Here is a 14441-nt window from a genome sequence, read left to right as displayed (position 1 = left end):
GAAGAATGAATGTAGATGGGCATTAGGAGCATGTTTCGGGTGTGGAGAGACAGGGCATCGTATTAGCGACTGTAAGAAAGAGAAAGTGATTAAGTGTTATCGGTGTGGTATGACTGGGCACGTAGCAAGTGGATGTAGGAGTAATCGTATGAATGTGATTTGTGGTAATTGTGGTAAGGATGGTCATTATGCTAGAATGTGCAAGGAGCCGCGGGGTAAGTGTACTGAATGTGGTGCAGATGGGCATGTAGCTAGAGTATGTAGGAAGAAGGGAGTAAGTCAGCTAGGATGTTCGGGAAACTAGAGTGTGAGAGGGTTCAGCTGGGTGAGTCCTCCTGTGTGTGTGGAAGGAATAGGATCAATGTTTGTGAGAATGGGATGAATAATTGGTTAGAAATGAGCAAGTATGAATCTAGTATGCATAAAAAGTTAGGGCTGGAAAATAAACAATTAGTGTTAGTTGAATATAGGAAAAAGAGGCGTTTGAAAGTTTTACGTAAGGATGAAAAAAGGGAAAATTTTATAAGTAAAAGTGAGAATAGAAATAAGTATGACAAGGGTGTAAATGTGCAAGTGTGTATGGAAGATAAATGTGTTAATACAGATGAATCATGGCTGAGTATGAATGATACTTATAGTGTGTGTGGCTTTTCGTTAGATGATGTAAAAGGAAAAATGAATAACGCAAGAATGAGAGACAGGAGAATGATTAGTAGTATGAATGAATCTTTTGCTAAAGTTGAGAATGTTTTTGATGAAATGGATGAACTGTTTACAGAAATGAGTGTAATTATAGGGCCAGATGAGAACGAGGTAGATATGATTGTACATGATATATTAGATGATAGGGATTTAGATAGGAATAGTGTTAATGTAGTGAATGGTTGTCATAAGGAAGAAGTGAATGAGAGAGTATGTGGGGGCCCAGTTACTCTGAGTAGAGGTCCCGTTCCCGACTGCGACTGGGTTATGAAAAAAAAAATAATGTAAGTGTTGTGTGAGAAGGATTTGGCAAAGTAAGGGGCGAGGAATGTGGAGGATTTATTTTTTGTTTTATTTTATTTTTGGTTTTGCCAAATCCAGAGAGAGAGAGAGAGAGAGAGAGAGAGAGAGAGAGAGAGAGAGAGAGAGAGAGAGAGAGAATTTCATTTGCTTTAGTTTTTCTAGATCGCGCGAGAGTGTGTGTGTGTTTGAGTGTGTGTTTGAGTGTGTGTTTGTGTGTTTGTGTGACTGCGGTGTGCGCCGAAGAGCAAGTGGTAGTTAGAGAATGATCGTTGGGGGGTGAGAAAGACTGTTGGTACAAATGAGATTGTTTGTTTACATTTTTTAGTTAGGTTACGACAGTGGTGAATGTTTCGGAGCGAATGCTTTTTTTATTTGACTGCAGCATAAGGCAGTTGTGTGAGAGCTGGATTACATTTATATTTTTCTGACCAGCGTGGAAGTGGTTTTTGATTTTCAAAGTAAGTACAGTTTTGTTTATCTTTGCTTGTCGTGATTGTGAATGATAGGAACAATTTATTATTTATCTTTGATTATAGTGCGATAGTTCAGTTAGCTAGAAGTGTTCGTAAGTGTTTTTCTTTTTTATTTTGGCAGGCTGCGATTCCTCCTTTGGAGTGACTAAATTTCTAGAAAGTGGATTACTGTTGATGACCTGGCCTGGAACTGATCATATTTAGACTGCTTTTTTTTTGGATTAACGATTGTCGATGACCTGGCCTGTTTACTTTGATTGCTGCTATTGATGATGATAATGATGATAAGGATGATGACGATGATGATTACGACCCCGATTAGGGAGGCAGTGGTGGCAACTTGCCATACAGTTTAACCTGTTAATCACAGATTGAGGGTTGTGCCGTGAAAGACAGTTCGGCAGTTTGTGAACGACTGTGTTGCAAATAATATATATGAGCATACAAATTTTGGTGTTGAACTCGTAATATATGTGTTTTGTGTTTTCATGTTTGGGTTGCGGTTAGTTTTAAGTTTCGTTAGGATTTATTGGATTGCGGAAAGGTTTTTTTGTTAATTATATATTTAGTTTTATTTATCTTATAGTGTTAAGTTTTGATTAGTTTAAAGTGTTAAGTTTTGATTGGTTTAAAGTATTTATTTTGAATGTTGATGGTTTATGATTTATTTTAAGGTTTAAGAATTATAGTTTTAAGGTTATGTTTTGTTTTGTTTTGTCCTTTTGTCCAAGAGTCTGGTTGTAGATTACGTAAGGGGAAAGTTTGTTTTGTGGAGACCATTGTCAGTAAGTGTGATTCAGGGTGTGGGGGTTGTCCTTGCAACATCCCGCCACAAAAAGATCAAGAGAGGAATAGAATTAGATGGCGAAATAAGGTGAAGGATGATATGTAGAGAAGAGGAGAGCACCATTTAACCAACCCCTTAATGTACGGATAATGGTAGGAAAGGAATAGATACAGGTCAAATTCAGATTATGGTACAGCATCTCAAATTGGGTTAGAGGTAAAACTACGGAATAGTTAAGCTTGGATAAAAATGGTTGGCGTAAAATTAACCTTCCCTATCCCCGAGGCTGGTTCCTAATGTAAGACATGGAGCCTCTGTAGATCAATGACCAGGTCCTCCCGTGTGCAAAGAAAACAGGAATTTCTTCACGTTTTCTGTTCATTCGTATGACGTGGCCGCTGTACTACAAAATCTGTGTTTTTTGTTCTACAAAACCTCTACACAAAAACCCGACCTAACTTGAACGCCCTTACCTAACCTAACCAACAAGCCGTGGCCCTACCTTACGGGAAAAGGGGGCCGTTAACCCCCTTCATTTCTGCATTCCTAGTCCCTACCTATCGGGGGGCGTTACTTCCATTACATTGCTATATTCTTAGTCAATACCTAACAGGGGGGTTGTTAACCCCCCTTACATTGCCGTATTCTTAGTCCCTACCTAAGAGGGGGGGCGTTACCCCTTACATTGCCGTATTCTTATTCCCTACCTAACAGGGGTCCTAATGTCCCCCTACGAACCCAGCTTATACTGACATCTCCCCGACGTATTTTCAGTCGGCCGTCATCATACCGGAAGGTGTCCGCTATCATACACACACCCCAAAGACATTCCAACTTAACCTAACTCAAATTTACATGATCATACAAATATTCCTTCTCATTAGGCTACTCAACTATTCAGCAATTTCTCATTTTGTTATAGATTATTTTCTGTCTTTGCTAGTTGTCTCTATCTCTACTATAACTGTATATTTCTTGTAAAACAGAAAGTCATAATCAATTGATAATGATATTTATAACACCAATATTTAGTTCGGAAAGGAAAAATTTTCCGGAAATTATACGGTAAAGTACGATGAACTCTAAGATGTCAATGATAGCCTTGCCTAAATAAATTGTACTTACTTGGTGTAAGGAATTGTGGAGAACCTTATGACACACCAAAAGTAGTTTTAACGTTGATTTAAATTATCTATTAAGGAAATCTAAAGGTTGCAAAGGTTAGAGTCACTCTAAATGCAGCTAACGGAATGCCGGACACACCACGTACACCGAACAGGGGGTCCCAGAGTGATTTCAGAGGAAGGCCTAATTTAGCTTAATTTACTCCCAATGCCGAGTCTAAAGGACATTAATTACAGTGCACGGTCTTGCAGTGTTTCAGAAAGAGAAATATGGTTGTTTTAAAAACAGTTAAACTAATGATAAACACTGGATAAAGGCTGAAAACACGACACATTTACTTCACCTGGGACTCGACCTTAAACGAAATGTCACTACTCTATGGAGAGAGCTTCTGCGGTCTGACCGTCTGTACTTCCGTTATATACAGTTGTACTGTATAGCGGCCCTTTAACAGAGCAGGGAAAGGCTAGAAAAAGTCGGTTTTCAAGGTAACTGTTGTGCTGTTTAATTATTTAATCGATATATAGTTCAGTTTTATGACAACACTAATCAATTATCTATTGAATATCCTATCAACTGCCCTCATGCACGAAATAATGAGACTGATCGTTTTATATTGATTGATTGATTTTGGATTTTTTTTTTTTGGCATTTTTAAAATGTATATTTAATGACAATAACATTCAGATCAATGACCATGGCAAGCTATTATAGGTTTTGACAGGCTAATGTTACAAAAACGTCAGACAACAAGATTCTTGTCTGTTGAGCGAAGAGCGGAAATCAATAAAGAATATAATTCTGTTGCTGCTTCATACACAGTTGCAAAATTCAGAATTATATATATGTGGTTAGAAACAATTTAAAAATAACTATTTAGTTTTGCTATCATTTATATAAAAACCACTAAAACACAACTTAATTAAGAAACAAGCTAAAATATGCCCGGTCATGAAACTAGCTTTTAGGAAATTAGTATCTTTTAAACCCTCGGCTTCAATGACCTTCGATGTCAGGATGCCAGAGAACTTCAAATCAATCAATCAATCAGCAAATTAGTAAAATCGGGGAAATATAGAAACTAAGAAAGGTGTGGGAAGTTTCAGGGAAAAAAATACAAGTAGGCCTAAACGTGTGGATTCATCGAAATCAGAATAAAAAAATAAACAGAAACGATATTCTTTAGCTATAAACTGTCAAGAAGGTTTAACATTATTTTAATCAAAGACAGCCTTTACTCTCTTTGATTGTAACTGTCATCAAGGTGGCTATAGGCCAGCCAGTGTTGAAGCAGATTGTACTGGTAAAATTGTAACTGTAATGGACATGAACTAGAAAAGACTTCCTTACTGTTCTTGGGTTGTGGGTCAAGAAACCGTCAGAAATGACACTTGACCGATTACAACATTTTGTACCTTATACATGTAAACAGCTTGACATATTATTATTATTATTATTATTATTATTATTATTATTATTATTATTATTATTATTATTATTATTATTATTATTATTACTTGATAAGCTACAACCCAAGTTGGAAAAGCAGGATGCTATAAGCCCATGAGCCCCAATAGGGAAAATACCCCAGTGAGGAAAGGAAACAAGGAAAAATAAAATATTTTAAGAACAGTTATAACATTCAATTGAATATTTCATAAATAAATTATAAAAACTTTAACAAAACAAGAGGAGAAATTAGATAGAATAGTGTGCCTGAGTGTACCTTCAACCAAGAGAACTCTATGCAGATCATATATATCCTTTAATTTCTCCATTGATCCAGTTATTGTTCTCTATTCCTCTTAATAGCATTGCCCAATTGCTACCTGGGAGATAGTACGCATCTGGCATAGGAATTAAGTATCGAGTATCGTAGTTACTTGCCAAGAGTTAAGAGAGCTGGGCCAATAGGGATTTTTTACTGTGAGTAATTGGAGGAAAAACGAAGGTCAAACCCACAGCTATTGTAAAAGAATATATAATCTCAACACATGGATTAATTCCAATATGTGGACATTTCCCCTGGCATACCAAAATATAACGTGACAAATGAAATTAAAAGAAAAATAGAAGAAAAGAAAGCACAAAAGACCTAATTGAGGTTTGTACATGGTAATGCCAGAACAGATTACATGGATGAACTTAACTCAAAAGAATCTATCATAGTAATGGAGACAGGGTTGAATATGATAGACTTAAAAGAAATTATAGAAACATGAATGGAAATCATAGGTTTTGTGATTTGTGCAGAGAGGCAGATGGTATAACAGAGCATTTGTTTATTTGTAGAGAATTAAGAAAATTTAGAAGCAGTAGCATAGAATTAAGGATATTAGAATCACCAACCAATTAAAGAAGTTGTCCTGTATATTAGACAGTCTCTGAAAGTTGGAAGAAAAACTGCGTAGAAAGTTACTAATTTGATTACAATGAACTTCCTGCAGATTGCAGTGCGTCGCGCCTATCTAGTAGTGTGCCCATGATCATAGTGTTGTGGGGTGAGCAACGAAGAACCTAGAACCTTATTTTTCATGTGTGAAAAATATTATTATATAAGAAAATATATAAAGTTTTTTAAATGGATATTCAAGCAGCTACCAGGAAAGAATATGTTTCTGGTCCTTCCGTTGAGATAGAAACTGTATATCATGTGTGACACCTTGGCCCCCTAAAATTTTAAATCTGTTCCCCTCTGGCCAATGCGCATTACGGTACCCCACGAAGCATTGAGGTTGACTTGACTGTAGGCTACAGGATTTACTGTACTCTAGACAACCTGTAGACTATATCAATAGGAGCTGTTATCTTCATACAGCCTATCTGTTGATCAATTATTATTATTATTACTTGCTAAGCTACAACCCTAGTCGGAAAAGCACGATGCTACAAGCCCAAGGGCTCCAACAGGAAAAATAGCTCAGTGAGGAGATGAAATAAGTAAATAAACTACAAGAGAAGTAATGAAAAATATAAATTATTTTAAGAACAGTAACAACAATAAACACAGATCTTCCATATATCGACTATAAAAACTTTTAAAAAAGCAGGAGGAGGAGAAATAATATAGAAAAGTGTGCCCGAGTGTACCCTCAAGCAAGAAAACTCTACCCTAAGACAGCGGAATATCATGGTACAGAGGCTATGTCACTATCCAGGACTAGAGAACATTGGTTTGATTTTGGAGTGTCCTCCTAAAATAGCTGCTTACCACAGCTAAAGAGTCGCAATATATGAGATCAGCCTCAATGCATTTATATATTTGCAAACATTGCTTCCTCGGCCTCTCCTGTCACCTTGATGGTGAAAAAAGCCAGAATTGGACCATGGTAGGTAGGTTCCATGGTAATAACTGATAGCAATTAATGAACAAAGCCAAACAAGGATCAAACATCAGATATATTAGGATGTTAAGAAATGAGAAATCCCCAACAGGCTCTCTCTCTCTCTTACATCCTTATCAATTTGCTTTTTTACTATATCTTATTTTACATTATTTTACTTAGGAGAAATCAATGCCTGTATGGCAGGTGGCGCAGTATTTTATATCAACTAGTTCTGATGTGACTTATTTCTGCAATTGTATTAAAACTGGTCCCCATAACTCCTTCAAGACATTCTGGTTGGCTCGCCCTTGGTGTCATGGGTAGTAGAATGTAGTGTCCTTGCAAATCTACTCTTCCTGTAGGTTTTGCACAGGTCACTCTCTCGTGTAGGATTTAGGAAATTAGGCCTATGCTCTTTTGGCAGGTGCTCTTATTATAGGTGCATATGCATATAGTGCACATAGGGCTGTTGTGGCCGATGTGGTAACGTCCCTGATTGGTGAACGCCAGACTTGGGTGTGAGTCCCCGTTAAACTCGTTAGTTTTTTTAGTTGCTGTACCCTTACAATCTTTGTGAGCTAAGGATGGGGGGTTTGGTGGAGCCTATAGGTCTATCTGGTGAGTCATCAGCAGCCATTGCCTGGCCCTCCTTGGTCATATATATATATATATATATATATATATATATATATATATATATATATATATATATATATATATGTATATATATATATATATATATATATATATATATATATATATATATATATATATATATATATATGTGTGTGTGTGTGTGTGTGTGTGTGTGTGTTTGCGCGTAAAAATCACAGGGAAACTTGATGCTCAGATGCAGAACCACAGGGAAAATGAAAATATGAAATATAAGATTAAGTCCTGACTAGTTTCGTGATACTTCTTCAGAGGACTGATTTATTGAGAGAGGTTTCTTTACATTTTATAGGGACAGTAAACGTACGAACATACATATAGAGGCTTACAGAACAATGACACTCCCATACCAGTTACCTGAGCTGTGATCAGGTGTTTACTGGGCGGAGATCAAACCTCATTAGACACCTGCCAAAAAGGGTCATTTCTGGTGACCGGTAAATTCTTGTTTTGACTTTCAATACAATTTCTTTATATCAATAACGGTAGCCTAATCCATATAAATACATAAGCAAAACTATATGTATATATAAAACACATCTATATATAAATATATACAAAGACATATACATACGTATACACAGACAGGCATTCATATACACACATGCATAGTACATATATAGACATATACATACGTGTACACATACTGGTATACATATACACACATACATAGACTTGCACATACATGTTTTTACACATGATTAACATGTATATATATTCATGCACATACAACCTTATTACCATAAACATACAATTACGTATATATCAGCACTTATATTTATCATAACACTATATAGTGCCAACGTACTTATGCATAATATATGAAATAATTGTACCCATCAGTGAATGATAAGCTTAGGTCTAAATATTAATTTCACAGTGACGTTAATTATTCACGATACATTCACTTCTACATTAAGTGGTTAAGTTTTTTTTATATAGCTTGCAAATCTCTTTACACATAAAGGCGTCGAGTTTATACATTCCATGTCCAATATTCAAGTTGTTTTCAAAGGTTTCTTTTATGAAACTGGACTCTATGATGTTTCTTTCCAATACGTTGGCAGTATATAGTGTTATGCTAGATATAAGTACTGATATATACGTAATTGTATGTTTATGGTAATAAGGTTTTTGTGCATAAATATATATACATGTTAATCATGTGTAAAAACATGTATGTGCAAGTCTATGTATGTGTGTATATGTATACCAGTATGTGTACACGTATGTATATGTCTATGTATGTACTATGCATGTGTGTATATGAATGCCTGTCTGTGTATACGTATGTATATGTCTTTGTATATATTTATAAATAGATGTGTTTTATATATACATATAGTTTTGCTTATGTATTTATATGGATTAGGCTACCGTTATTGATATAAAGAAATTGTATTGAAAGTCAAAACAAGAATTTACCGGTCACCAGAAATGACCCTTTTTGGCAGGTGTCTAATGAGGTTTGATCTCCGCCCAGTAAACACCTGATCACAGCTCAGGTAACTGGTATGGGAGCGTCATTGTTCTATATGTCTCTATATGTATGTTCGTACGTTTACTGTCCCTATAAAATGTAAAGAAACCTCTCTCAATAAATCAGTCCTCTGAAGAAGTATCACGAAACTAGTCAGGACTTAATCTTATATTTCATCTTTTCATATTCCCTGTGGTTCTGCATCTGAGCATCACGTTTCCTTGTGATTTTTACGCATATATATATATATATATATATATATATATATATATGTATATATATATATATATATATATATATATATATATATATATATATATATATGTATATGTATATATATATATATATATATATATATATATATATATATATATATATATATATATATATATATATATATATATATATATACACACACACACACATATATATATATATATATATATATATATATATATATATATATATATATAAATATATGCACGAGTATGTGTGTGTTTGTAATATAGTAAGTTGCATGAATTTACTGTATCAATCATTTATCTAATTTTATAAGATTAAGCCGCAGAATTTTATGAGTGGATTACAAAAAAAAAAATGCTTTATAGAGACATCAAATAACAGTTAAGAAGATGAACTAATGATTGAGACAACTCTGTGCTATCTCTAATAGCTCTTTCTAATTTGTTAACGTAATATATGTTGTTAATATCCGTTAGTTGTAATTGTTAATGCGTTATATGAATAAACTATAAATGGATGACATTATAGCCTTTACTTTTAATGAAACATATCGTAGCCTATTAGATATTCTCACTTTGTAAAAAAAAAAAAAAAAAAATAAATTAACCGAATTTGAAATGAAATTAAAGATCTGGTAAACGCTTATTTGAAGATACACAATAAAGTTGTTATGGCATCTATTACTCCTCAGAAGCAAATGTGATGAATAAGATAAAGTAAAAATAAAAACAGAAAAAAAGTGAGACATATCTTAAAGGATAATCAATAGTCAGTGAAAGAAATATAGAAAATAAGAAAGAAATTTCATATCAGATATGGAGACAAAGGCAAAATACTAACAAAAGAAAAACAATTTAAAAACGAAGTGACATTTCAAGATCGCTAAGAGGCGCCGTTCCAAAGGATATACTTCGACCTTGAACCTGGTAACCATAGCAACGGTAGATGTAAACAAACTTTACAGAGCATACCAGAGATGGCATAGATACTGGAGCCCAAGTGTGCTGTAGAAAAAAAGTTATTCTATTATTGTTCCAAAGGCCTTGACTTTCTATTATGACTACACGAAATGATTTCGTTAATATTAAGGACAATTTGTGATGCAGTGAGAGAGTAAAATCAGTTTTCCGAGGACAGGAAATCTCACGATTTGTCTCGTGTAAGCCATAGTCAGAACGTAAGTCAAGATGATAGTTTGGGAAGACAGAGACGTTCGGTTTGACATAACACCTCAGTAAGTATCTTCGTTTAATTTATCTTTTCTTTAGTCTTATTTCGGTTTCATCATAGTGTTCATCAGCTGTTAAATAGAATAGCAGGTGTGATAGACAAAATACTTGAGAATGTATATGATGAACTGATCATGTAGGTCCTGCAGCGTGTTTGGTTCCCATGAGTGATAGGATCAGGAAAGCAGCCCTTAAAGTAACAAATTATATGATAATTTAAATTCTAGCCAAATGCACGAACCATATATAATTGTTAAAAGTTTAAAAGGTTTAAAGGCCACTCGTGAATGGTAGGGGCAAGGAACAGTGACATTGCCCTATCGAGCAGGACAATGACCCAGAGACTGACCATATATAAATATGATCAGTTCACTCCACCCAAGCTAGGACCAAGAAAGACCAGGCAATGGCTTCCCCCCCCCCCTCCTTAGCTCACAAGAATGGTAAGGTTGTAGTGACCAAAGAAACTAATGAGTTTGAGCATGACTCAGACCCCAGTCTGGCGTTCACCAGTCAGGGATGTTACCACTTCGGCCACCATGTTTCATTTCTGACCATGAATATGAACTCAAATCACCATACCCCCTATATAGTAACAGTTATGCGAGGTCCTAGCAAAAAACATGGGTTTTGTGTTAGGAAACATCAGAAATCAGTTTATTCATAATACACATAAGATAACCAGTGGGAAAATAAAAGAATCCATCAAGTTCAAGGAAATTAAAGTATCATAATTACATATGATTCATATTACATGCCTCAGATGGTCTTTTCTCTGCCGTGACTTGCTCCGCTCGCATATAAACATTAAGTCATTGCCCATAGTAATACATAGATCGTGCTTTGCATACCATCAGCTTGGGTCACTGTTAAAGTATCACAATTACATATAACTTATATAATGTCCCTTGACTGCTCTTTGCTTTCCGTGGCTGGCTTCGCTTGTAAATAAATATCTAATTGTTCCTCTTTTTGGCAAGCAGTACATTGATGTACTGTGCATGTTCTCTGCATGGGTCACTACTAAAGTATCATGATTACCTATAATTTATATCACATCCCTCAAATGGTCTTTGCTCTACTGTGGATTGCTTCACTCGCAAATGGACACTACAGTATCCTCTTTACCCCTCAATTCTGGCAAGCGATATTAGGAAGTATGTCATACACCATTCACGTGAGTCACTAATTAAGTATCGCAATTACTTATGAATTATATTATACCCCTGAAATGGTCTTTGCATCGCTGTGGTTCGCTTCACTCACAAATAGATATTATTTCATCAATACTCTGTTCTGACAAGTGATAGACTTACATGGAAGTGCTTCGCATGCCATCCGTAGGAGTCACTATTATTGTACCGTATTGTAATTAGTTATAATTTATATCATGTCCTTCAAATGGTATTTGCTCCACCTTGGCTGACTTTGCTCGTGGATAAATGTCATCTCATTGCTTCTCTGTTCAGGCAAGCAGTACATGGAAGTGCTGCTTACTATCTGTGTGAATCACTATTAAAATACAGTACAGTATCATAATTACCTATAATTCATACCACGTCCCTTAAATGGTCTTTGCTCTGCTGTGGCGTGCTTTGCTCGCAAATAAACATTTATCTCATTGTTCCTCTATCATGGCAAGTGGTATATAGATGTGCTGTGCACACCATATGTGTAGTTAATATTAAAGTATCCTTATTACCTGTAATTCATATTACGTCCTTTAATTGGTCTTTGCTTCTCTGGAGCTTTCTTTGCATGCAAATAAACATGAATCTCATTGCTCCTCCATTCTGGCAAGTGGTACATTGATGTGCTTCACATGCTTACTGATGATTATAGGTGTGGGTTACTATTAAAGTATCACCAGTACTTATAATTTATATCATGTCCCTCAAATGGTCTTTGCTTTGCCATGGCTGGCTTTGCTCACAAATAAACATTATCTCATTGCTCCTCTGTTCTGGCAAGCAATCCGTGGTCAGTATTAAAGTATAATAATTACCTATAATTTATATCACAAACAATGACTATTTGGGGATTTGTTTATGTGTATGATAAGGGAGAAATTATGAATATAAACAGTACGCAGTTTGATAAAGGAATGAAATATTGACGTAAGGAAGAACAAGATTTTTGCATTTGAAATTTAACAACGAAGAAACCAAAATGATCATGTATAAAAGAGTATAACAAGTACGGTTAAGAATGTGAAAGAGAATAAGAATTCAAAAAGGGAATTAAAGCACTGATTTTAGCAAGGTTCTTACAGAAAATTTGTTGGTTTAGAGGTAAATGCCCCCCAAAATCACCCTGCGTCTTAGCACTTAAGGAAAAGATGTATGGGGGAGTTTGACACCCCTCAAACACCCAACTATTGACATACAAGCACTCAAACTTATTCATATGTAATGAATTCATTTATTTTTACATTGCCCTTCATTTAATGAATTACAGTAGCAAATTATTATTATTATTTTTTTTTTTTTTTTTTTTTTTGGTAATCAGCTGATGACTCGCCAACCCCCTTTACATGCAAACATCCAAACTGTAGCAGACGACGCTGTGACATAATAGTTGTTTATGCGGTATATATCTATTTTCTCATATTTTATTGAGATTGTGTAATAAAGCAATATATTGATAATGACTTGGCTGCCTCAGTTCCGAAATAATTCAAACAGATAGTTGCTGAATACGACCTTGGAAAAAAATTCTGTTAGTTGAGTGCAGTATTACCAAGTTAGCAGAAAAGTAACCAGACGAAGAATCACATAAACAGTAGCAAAATTATTCCACCTAAAAGAATTTCTAGATTTCTTTAATCAATAATTACATTTTGTGTGAAAATTTATTGGCTGTATGAGGAATTTTGGAGATGTTACTAGAATTTTACCTCTTTAACAAAATTTTATGAACCTTTGGCAACGTTGCTTTTACGTAAACACTTGAAGCACCAAACACTATGACTAGATATGTAGTTGTGGTGGAAACTGTGACTGGTTTAGTGGTTTCTTTTATGAATATGTAATCAAATTCGGATAATCGGCATATAGCTAATTAATATTAAATTAAACATTTCATAATACACACAAAATAAGAAAAGTTTCTGTGCCAGGCAATAATCACGCTAGAGTTGCCGACTAGGGATTTCCGCTAAGAAGTTTTTAAAATCCTCATTTTTTTTAACTGCCTTGCTAATTAAAGGGTGCGTCTTACCACTTGTAGCCTCTTATGAGACGGGAAATACGGTATATTGAATGAGTTCAAGGTTGCAAAAGCATGGGTGAGGTGATTGGTGTGATGGAAATATGCTTACTTACTTTACTTTGATGGCTGCTTTTCCGGTCCCATACAGCAGGGGAACCCCACTCTCTACAGGACCTCCACTGTCGTTTTACCTTATTCGTTCAGAGTATTTAACGTTTCATGTCTCGTATTCTTCATTTACTGTTAAATCGTCACTGACAAAAGACTCATGAAATAAGAAAGTCTCCAGTTTCCTCTTGAAAGCCTTAACGTCTTCAATCATTCGACTGTTTCGTGGGAGCTTATTATATAGTCTCGGGGCCACATATTTAAAGGCTCTAGAGCCTAAAGTAGACATATATCTAGGTTCCAACAGTTTGAAGCCATCTGTAACTATTCTCGTGTCGACACGATTTGTTGGCTGCGCAATATGTTGCAATTTCTCTTAAGTATTTTGGACGCCCGGTTCTTTTAACTTGGTGGGTTATTGTACATATTTTAAATTCAATCTTCGCTTTAATCGGCAGCCAGTGTAAATCAATTAGTATAGGGGTGATCCTTTCTCTAGTTGGGACGCTTTTATCAATCTTGCTCCTCTGTTTATTATGTTTTGTAATTTCTTAAGTTGCACTTTTGGTAAATTGTAGTAGATAGAGTTGCAGTAGTCAATCCTGGTAATAACACAGTTTATCACAAGTTTTTTTTTTTTTTTACAGAATTTTCGTCCAGGTACTTTTTTTATAAACCCAATATTTCCTAGATGATAACCGGCAGTTTTTATTACATTATTTATTTGGGCATTTAGAGACATGTTGCAGTCAAGAAATACACCTAGATCTCGAACTTTATTAG

The 14441-nt window shown here is 35.1% G+C and overlaps 2 protein-coding genes across 5 annotated transcripts in view; one reads left to right on the top strand and one right to left on the bottom strand.

The window, feature by feature from the left end:
• The window catches only part of Cmpk (cytidine/uridine monophosphate kinase Dak1), a 68945-nt gene extending 65075 nt beyond the window's left edge, over window positions 1-3870 (bottom strand). Inside the window, exon 1 of one of the 2 annotated variants that reach the window (XM_068388709.1) lies at window positions 3734-3870. The gene's annotated coding sequence lies outside the window, so the exon portion shown is untranslated. Of the gene's footprint in view, window positions 1-3390; window positions 3545-3733 lie in introns of those variants that run through there. The other variant, XM_068388710.1, reaches the window with a different exon arrangement.
• The window catches only part of BBS5 (Bardet-Biedl syndrome 5 protein), a 25505-nt gene continuing 14840 nt past the window's right edge, over window positions 3777-14441 (top strand). Inside the window, exon 1 of one of the 3 annotated variants that reach the window (XM_068388707.1) lies at window positions 3777-3878. Coding sequence is in view for 2 of the 3 variants with exons in the window: in XM_068388708.1 (XP_068244809.1) it covers window positions 10299-10345 (47 nt within the window). In the remaining variant the exon portion in view is untranslated. Of the gene's footprint in view, window positions 3879-10016; window positions 10346-14441 lie in introns of those variants that run through there. The other 2 variants (XM_068388708.1, XM_068388706.1) reach the window with 2 other exon arrangements.

The sequence above is a fragment of the Palaemon carinicauda genome, chromosome 15 (assembly GCF_036898095.1).
Source record: "Palaemon carinicauda isolate YSFRI2023 chromosome 15, ASM3689809v2, whole genome shotgun sequence".
NCBI classification, from domain to species: domain Eukaryota; kingdom Metazoa; phylum Arthropoda; class Malacostraca; order Decapoda; family Palaemonidae; genus Palaemon; species Palaemon carinicauda.
This window is presented reverse-complemented; position numbering and strand designations above follow the sequence as displayed.